The sequence below is a fragment of the Physeter macrocephalus genome, chromosome 11 (genome assembly GCF_002837175.3).
Source record: "Physeter macrocephalus isolate SW-GA chromosome 11, ASM283717v5, whole genome shotgun sequence".
Lineage (NCBI taxonomy): Eukaryota > Metazoa > Chordata > Mammalia > Artiodactyla > Physeteridae > Physeter > Physeter macrocephalus.
Window position 1 is genome coordinate 148,620,190 of NC_041224.1, and position 9,442 is coordinate 148,629,631.

General features: G+C 40.6%; 1 protein-coding gene across 3 annotated transcripts in view; it reads right to left on the reverse strand.

Annotated features, from left to right (window-relative positions):
• RDH11 (retinol dehydrogenase 11) overlaps nucleotides 1-9,442 on the reverse strand; it is a 21,775-nt gene that overhangs the window by 6,796 nt on the left and 5,537 nt on the right. Inside the window, exons 4-7 of one of the 3 annotated variants that reach the window (XM_055088546.1) lie at nucleotides 9,065-9,169; nucleotides 8,365-8,484; nucleotides 4,972-5,161; nucleotides 1,401-1,703 (exon numbers count right to left, since the gene is read on the reverse strand). In XM_055088546.1, the coding sequence (XP_054944521.1) occupies nucleotides 1,427-1,703; nucleotides 4,972-5,161; nucleotides 8,365-8,484; nucleotides 9,065-9,169 (692 nt within the window). In that variant the 3' untranslated portion in view covers nucleotides 1,401-1,426. Of the gene's footprint in view, nucleotides 1-1,400; nucleotides 1,704-4,971; nucleotides 5,162-8,274; nucleotides 8,485-9,064; nucleotides 9,170-9,442 lie in introns of those variants that run through there. The other 2 variants (XM_055088545.1, XM_024118319.3) reach the window with 2 other exon arrangements.

Below are 9,442 nucleotides of genomic sequence, written 5' to 3' on the forward strand. Positions count from 1 at the left end.
AAAGACAACCCTCAGAATGGGAGAAAATATTTGCAAACGAATCAACGGACAAAGGATTAATCTCCAAAATATATAAACAGCTCATGCAGCTTAATATTAAAAAAACAAACCACCCAATCAAAAACTGGGCAGAAGACCTAAATAGACATTTCTCCAAAGAAGACATACAGATGCCCAGAAGCACATGAAAAGCTGCTCAACAGAGACTTCCCTGGTGGTGCAGAGGTTAAGAATCCGCCTACCAATGCAGGGAACACGCGTTTGAGCCCTGGTCTGGGAAGATCCCACTTGCTGTGGAGCAACGAAGCCTGTGCGCCACAATTACTGAGCCTGCGCTCTAGAGCCCACGAGTCACAAATACTGAGCCTGCTCGCCTAGAGCCTGTGCTCCGCAACAAGAGAAGTCATCACAATGAGAAGCCCACAAACTGCAAGGAAGAGTAGCCCCTGCTCGCCACAACTAAAGAAAGCCCGCGCGCAGCAACAAAGTCCCAACACAGCCAAAAATAAACAATAAATAAATTTAAAAAAAAAAGCTGCTCAACATTACTAATTATTAGAGAAATACAAATCAAAACTACAATGAGGTATCACCCACCTCACACCAGTTGGAATGGGCATGATCAGAAAATCTACAATCAACAAATGCTGGAGGGGTTGTGGAGAAAAGGGAACCCTCTTGCACTGTTGGTGGGAATGTAAATTGATACAGCTACTATGGAGAACAGTAGGGAGGTTCCTTAAAAAACTAAAAATAGAATTACCATATGACCCAGCAATCCCACTAGTGGGCATATACCCAGAGAAAACCATAATTCAAAAAGACACATGCACCCCAATGTTCACTGCAGCACTATTTACAATAGCCAGGTCATGGAAGCAACCTAAATGCCCATCGACAGACGAATGGATAAAGGAATGTGGTACCTATATACAATGGAATATTACTCAGCCATAAAAAGGAACGAAATTGAGTCATTTGTTGAGATGTGGATGGATCTAGAAATTGTCATACAGAGTGAAGTAGGTCAGAAAGAGAAAAACAAATATCATATATTAGCGCATGTATGTGGAACCTAGAAAAATGGTACAGATGAACCGGCTTTCAGGGCAGAAAAAGAGACACAGATGTAGAGAACAAACGTATGGACACCAAGGGGGGAAAGTGGCGGGGGTGGGGGTGGGGGTGTGATGAATTGGGAGATTGGGATTGACATGTATACTCTGACGTGTATAAAATGGATAACTAATAAGAACCTGCTGTATAACAGGGAGATCAGCTCGGTGTTTTGTGACCACCTAGAGGGGTGGGATAGGGAGGGTGGGAGGGAGGGAGATGCAAGAGGGAAGAGATATGGGGATATATGTATATGTATAGCTGATTCACTTTGTTATAAAGCAGAAACTAACACACCCTTGTAAAGCAATTATATTCCAATAAAGATGTTAAAAAAAAAAGAACCTGCTGTATAAAAAGTAAATAAAATAAAATTCAAAAAGAAAAACAAAAGGATCATAGACCTGAACTTAATGTTAAAACTATAAAACTGTTGGAAGAAAACAGTAATAAATCTTTGTGACCTGGGGCTAGGCAATAGTTTCTTAGATAAGACACCAAAAGCACAAGTGATAAAAGAAAAAATAGATAAATGAGACTTCATCAAAATTAAAAACTTCTGTTCTTCAAAGGACACCATGAAGAAACTGAAAAGACAAACCAACAGAATGGGAGAAAATATTTGCAAATCATATACCTGATAAAGGACTCATATCTAGATTATATAAAGAACTGTTACAACTAAACAACAGAAAGACAATCCAATTTAAAAATGGGCAAAGGATTTGAATAGACATTTCTCCAACAAAGATATAGAAACGGGCAATAAGCACATGAAAAGATGTTCAACATCATTAGCAGGAAAATGCAAATGAGAACCACAATGAGATGCTACTCCATACATACTCAGATAGCTAATATCAAAGGACAGACAGACAATAACAAGTGCTAACAAGGATGTGGAGAAATTGGAACCCTCATATACTGCTTGTGGCAATGTAAAATGGTGCAGCCACTTTGGAAAAGAGTCTGGTAGTTTCTCAACAGCTAAAGTAGAGTTAAAATATGACCCATATTCCAGTGAGATTCCATTTCTGGGTTTAAATCCAAGAGAAATATGCATACAAAATGTGTACATGAATGTTCATAGCAGCATTATCTTAATAACCCAAAAAATGGGAAAAAATCCAAATGCCCATCAACTGATGAATGGATAAATGAAGACGGTGTATCCATAAAATAAGATATTTGGCAATAAAAAGGAATGAAGTATTGATACACCCTCTAGCATGGATGAACCTTTAACATGTAATGCTAAGTGAAAGAAGCCAGTCACAAAAGGCCATATATTATGTAATTCCAACTGTATAGGCAAATCTATAAAGACAAAAAGTTGATTAGAGTTTCAGGCAGAAAAGAACAACCAGTGCAAAGGTCCTAAAGCTTCAATCAAGACAGACTTCTATGTTCATGTCTTGCTAGTGGTCTACATGGCTGCTGTTGGATCTTCAAAATGCTTAAAATTAAGAATCCATTGTACTGGAAAGGCTCTTCAAAATCAATTCAATAATTATGGATTTGAAGCTGACTCTAAGCCATTCAGTCAAAACCAAGAAAAAGGGTTATTTCATTTTTAAAAATCTCCAGGGAAGAAGAATCCAGTCACTCTTGGAAAATCATTCCAGTGTACAAAACTAAATAATCTATCTTCTTGCACTTCAGACCTGCATTTCCAACTATGCGCTACACAGTTCTACTCACATATCTTATGGATAACACACTCAACATGTACAGAGCTGGGTTTATTACGTAGTGGGCAATTGCTACTCTTTGGTTGAACATCTATCCCACATTCTTTTGGCAATAGAAACCTGATTTCTTTCTATGGAATTACCTCTTCCTCTTGGATATAGTTTGAAGAGCCCATTAATCAAATGCCTGCCTGTCCTCCTGTAGCCAAGCGAGTGGGGGTGAGAGGATGGAGGCGATGATCGGGGCAGGAAGGAGACCCAATGCTTTCTCCCTGGAGAGTGGATGGTGAGCAACACAACAGACTGAAGACAGCTGGCGTTCACTCACTCCAGCAGCAGGGTCCTGGCCAGCTGACTGGCCATTCTGACTGTTCGAAGACTGACTCTTCAGTCTTCCCTTCGAACCTAGGAGTATCCCCATATTTTAATAAATTCTCTTTTTGCTTATGTTAGCCAGAGTCCATTTCCACTGGTTTGGAATCAAAGAACCCTAAGTTATACACATTATTTATCTACATCTTCTGTCTCAGTTAATGTCACAGTTAATCTCCTAATAACTCAGGCTTGAACCCAGGTCACCAAATCCTCCTCTACCCCCTCACTTGTTGGTCATCAAGTGGTAAAAATTCTGCCTCTTCAGGGTCTCTCACTTAAACCATTCTCCTCATTCCGGCTGTCATTACCCTACATCAGAAACTCATTCTCTCTCATTTGGGGTACTTCATTCGTTCATCAAACGGAGTTACTAAGGATATTTTTCTAATCTGCAGACCAGATTGTGGCTCTCTCTACTGAAACAACTTCTGTGGCTCCTCTCTAAGCCTGGCATTATAGACCTTTCATGATCTGTCTACCTTTCCTTCCAATCTGAATTTATTTACAGCCCTTTCTCTAAAATTTCAGATTATTTCCACAAAATCTTGAAGGTGGAGGTGAAACCGTGTTAAAATTTTGATCTTATGTGATATCTGGAATTTGCTTCAAAATAATATGGAATGAGAAAAATATGGGAAGGGGTAGTGGATGGGGATGGGGCAGGACTGGCCATGGGTTAATGGTTGTTGAGGCTGATTATGGGTATATGGGGATTCAACATGCTATTTTGTCTACTCCTGTGTACATTCAAAATTCCCTACAATACAAAGTTTTAAAAGTCTTCACTTACTCAAGAAGGGAGTCCATTGATACTATTTTAGTCCTGAAGGCAATGGAGAAATACAGATTCAAATTCTTTTTAATGTGAAAAAAAATAGAACTAGGAGTCCAAAAAGGAACAAAGAAAACTAGACTGACATAAAAAAATGTAGGAAGAAAAGAAACAACCAGAAAGCATAATCATCCATATAAAAGATGGCATGAATAAAATCAAACCTAGCAGTTACCACAAAGAAATGTGAATGGGTCAAATTCCCCTATTAAAAGATAAAACATCAGCATCATTAGCAGCATCAGTAACTACCTTCATCCCTAGAGTCAAGAGACAAAAGCCATATTGGACAATGTACTTTTTAAAAAAGGTAAGGTATACATACAGACAATGGAATATTACTCAGCCATAAAAAAGAATGAAATAATGCCATATGCAGCAACATGGATGGACATAGAGATTATCATACTAGGTGCTAGGTGAAGTAAGTCAGACAGAGGAGGACAAATATCATATGCTATCACTCATGTGTGGAATCTAATTTTTAAAAGTAACACAAATGAAAAAAAAAATAACACAAATGAACTTATTTACAAAACAGAAACAGACTTACAGATATCGAAAACAAACTTATGGTTACCAAAGGGGAAACAGGGTGGGGAGGGATAAATCAGGAGCCTGGGGTTAATATACACACACTACTATATCTAAGATAGATAACCAACAAGGACCTACTATATAGCACAGGGAACTCTACTCAATATTCTATGATAACCTATATGAGAAAAGAATATGGAAAAGAATGAATATATGTATATGTATAACTGAATCACTTAGCTGTACACCTGAAACTAACACATCGTTAATCAACTATAGTCCAATATAAAATGAAAATTTAAATAAATAAACACCTGCTCCCCCCCCAAAATAAATAAAAAGGGCATGGAATACCAGACAAATCTAAATTATTTCCTGTGGGCAATGAAATTCCATCTTCAAAAACAGATACATTCATACCTGAAATGGTTTCCACTTAGAACTTCAAGACCTTCTGTTAAGGCACAGTACAGGCTGGTCTGGGCTCCCTGCTGAGGGGTCTTGATGAAGAAGGAGAAAAGCCACCAAATCCATCTCATGAGGGTTGAGTGCCGAACCAATTCAGAGTTGACTGTGCCAGGGTGCACAGAGTACGTTGTAACACCAGCGCCTGATGCGGGGATGCCATATAGAGAGGGGAAGACAGGACTTGATGTTGCCAAGTGGCCAAAGAGAGCAGAAGACATGAATAAACATTTGCCCCATGTGGACTCCCTTCCCATGATGCTATTGCAAGCACTCCTCACAGTAATTTATACCTTCATTTCACAGATTACAATTAAGGCTCAGAGAGGTTATTAACTGCTAGGAAGCAGCAGAGCCAGGACCTCTCAGAAGCACTTGACATTGTTGACCACTCTCATCCTAAAGCTGCCTCTTCACTGGCTTCCATGATCCCACACCTCTTCTGGTTTTTTTAACCCTTCTGGATGCATCCTCTTGTTTCCTGGACCGGTTCATCATCTTCTACCCAAACTTTAAATGTTAAGAGTTCTCATGGCTCACTAAATTCCCTCTCTGTAATTTATAGCACTCATTTTTATCTATGGTCCAAGTGGCTCCTTTTAACTCTTGGCTGACAATAAAAGGCAGTATAATGTGGTGGTTAAGGGTATGGACTTTGTAGTCAGACTGCCCAGTTTCAAATCCAAGCTTTACCACTCACTAGCTGTGTGACCTTCCTGATGTTGTGACTTAGTTTCCTCATCTGTAAAATAGGGATAATTATAATACCTACACCTCACAGGGCTCTTCTCAGGATTAAATGAGTTCATGTGTAAAAGAGCTCAGAATACTGTCTGGTGCATGATAAGTGCTAAATGACACTTACGCATGTGCTATTTCAGGTCCCCGATTCTTTTCTAGAAACCCTGGGGTCAGAAATGTTTCCAATTTTTTAAATTTTATTTTATATATATAAAATGTCTATTACCTACTCTCCCTAGTACGCGTGAGGTTTTGCTGCCAAATGAGTTTTGGTATCAAGCTTAGGAAAAAACTGAGTTTTCAGGCCTTTGTGGATTTCATAATTACAGAAAAAGGACTGTGGACCTGTATTATTTTCCACTTGACATCTACTCTAGATGACCCATAGTAATGCAGACTCAGAGGTCCAAAACTGACTTCATATATTTAAGGCCAAACCTGGTTCTTGCAGTGTTCCCTACACTTTCAACCAGGCAGGCGCACAGGACCAGTCCTTAAGGATCCACCACCTCACCATGCATCTTCAAGCAACAAGCCCTGTGATTTTCACATCCTAAATATCTCTCAGGAGTGTCTATTACCCTCCATCTCCACCACCTACTTGGAGGTAGTCCAAGCTACCCTCACTTCTTTCCTCAACCACAGAAATCACCTGCTGCATCCACTCTTGCCCTCGTTTTAAAAAAGGATTCCACTTTAACGGTTTTCCATTGCTCTTAGAATAAACACTAAAATCCTTACTGTGGCCTCTCTGGATTTCACCTTCACCTACCTTACCAGTCTCAGCTCAGACCTCTTGCTTTCTACATTCTAACTATGACTGCCTCTTCTCAGTTTCTCAAGCAGAGACCAGACCTTCATGCACTCTCTTCCTTCTGCCTGGAATGTTCCCCAGCCCCCTCAGCTGCCTCACCCCACCCACACTGTAACCCATTTAATTTCTAATCATCCTGCAAGGGCTCAGCTTGCAACTCACTCTCTCAGAAAAGTCCTTCCTGATCCTTCAGACTGAATAAGGTTCTCCCCACCCCGCCCCCGCCAATCCATTATAGGTCCTCGTAATTCCCCTTTATAGCATTTATCACAATTATAATTAAATAACAACAACAAAAGGAAAACTGTCTAGACGTTGTTTGGGAAATGAATAAACTAAAGCACATCTATACTATGACACACAATGTGGCCAACAAAAGTAATGGGGTAAATCTCCATGTACTACATGGAAAGATCTCTAAGATACTGTGTTGGAATTTCACTTCCTTATGTATGATATATACATATGTAAATGCACAAGAAAATAATTGGAATGGTGCACATCAAGTTGTTGACAGTGGTATCTTGAGGGGAGAAAAGCAGAAAGGGAAGAGAGGAGAATGACTCTATATACTTCCATCTTATTTGAACTTTTTACAATGAGAATTATTCATGCATTACTAGACTGATTTTACATGTGATTTTACATGTGACAGTTGTATAAGTACTTGCTAATTATTTCTCTCTCCCATTGGATGTGAACCACTCCACCACTCCACTAATCCAGTGTGTAAAATAGCATGGACACTAAATACGTGGCTGTTGAATGGCTGAATGAATGACTCTTCCGTCTTGCCCAGGTTTCTTTCACTGCATCATAGCTATTTCCCACCTAATCCTCACACTTATCAGGTTTTCTCACTCGTGTAGCCTCTGCTTTTATCTGATCCTCACAGCTGGGTCCATCTCTCCACTTCCAGGCCACCCTAGCTCCCTGACCAACCTTTGGATAGTTTTCACCATCCAGTTACCCTGATCCATCCCAAGCTGATAAAGGATGTTATGCCCTGGGCATAGACATAACTCTCCATCTCACAGCTGTCCATGTGGTTTGACCATCCTGTTCCAACGATGGGGCTAATGTGTCTGATACCTTCAGCCTGAATTCTGCCTGCCTTAATCCTAAGCAACTCTAATTGTCCACCCTGGATTTCCTGTTCTATTTATTGGAAATCCATAGTAGACCACTCTAAGGACCTCTGTTTGTTTGTGACTGGAGACTCCCCTCCTCAAGCATACATTTCCCTCTTATTTGACCCTTTGTTGTTAGGGAGACCCCCTCCATAGTCCCAGCACTTGTTTTATCCCAATGGTTGTAGCTAGTGCCAGTTCTGGTCCCTCCCTTCTATCTAGTTTCACTATGAGTCAAAAAACTTGATTTGCTCGTGAGGCCTGAATAAATCATGACAATAACCCGTGAAGCAGTCCCATTTTACATATGAGGAAATAAGTCTTGAAAAGTTAAGCAACTTGCTGCTGGTCATGCAGCTAGTAACTGCCAAAGTCCAGCCTTCAGAATTTTCCTGTTACCTCCCAGTCACCTCCAACATTCACTTGTGGGCTGTTTACTAAAACTACACCCAGGTAGAGCCATGGAAGCAGGTCCTGTCCAGAGGATGGGCTCCAGAAAACAGTTCCTATTCCTGTGGCTTTTAGCTACTTCCCATTGACTCATGTCTCCACACTCATTTCTTCTAAGCCTACCTTTTAGCCTCCGGGCCAGTTCCTGGGTAAAGAGAATGTTGGCTAACTTGCTGTGACAGTAGGCCAGACCTGCATGGTAGAACTTCTCACCCTGCAGGTTATGGAAGTGGATCCTTCCCAGGTGATGTGCTAAGGAAGACACATTCACTACCCTTGATGGGGCTGATTCCTTCAACTTCTCTAGCAACAGGTGGGTCAGGAGGAAGTGACCTTTGAGAAAAAGTAGAATTAACAGAGTTCAGGGCCAATTTGAGGGTGAAGGGAGTAGTGGTGAGCCAGGCTCAGCTATGGAAGGCAGAGCATTCAAGAATAAGGCTTTTTGCCTCATTAATTCATTATCAACTACAGAATAAGTTCAGTGACGGTTTAGGGAAATAGGAACAGCCAAAGACATGAGACATCATTCCGTGAGGTAGGTCTGGATTATGTGAATATGAATACGAAGTCATGTCTTATTCCAACTTTGAATAACATCACTGTTTAAGAGCAGGTGGCCTCTACTTGATGCTGGCCACAAGTGTCTTTACAAAGAAAGCAACACAGCCCCCAATCCAATTAGGTTGTTCAAAAATATTCTAAGGTAAATTGAATCTGAAGCACAGATTAAAAAGTGGGAGGAACCTCAAGCGAGCCTGAACTTTCAGGCAGGACAACACTATTTATTATACACTTATAGTCTATTATGGCCCAAAGGTCCAATCACACCACAAGGAAGGCTCCATATGACCCTTAGTTTTCCAAGGAGAACTTTAGTTTCCCTCTAGCTTTGTGATGAGACACAATTTCTTACCTAAGTGGTTGACTCCCATGTGCATCTCAAAGCCGTCGGCTGTCTTGGAATAGGGACACATCATCACTCCTGCGTTGTTGATCAAAATGTGGAGATGCTTTTCCTCTGCAGGGAAGAGGGGATGGAGTGTGGAAGTGGCCAGCCACAGCTGTTACATCTTTGAAATCTGCCCCATACCCATGCTTTGAAAATGAGGATGCATGGCTTCAATCTTTCCTCTATTTTCCCCTCATACTTATTTTGTATTGTTTTTTCATTTTAAGACTTTAGTTGAATCATACATACCCTTTTTTTTTTTTTTTTTTTTTTGCGGTACGCGGGCCTCTCACTGTTGTGGCCTCTCCCGTTGCGGAGCACAGGCTCCGGACGCGCAGGCTC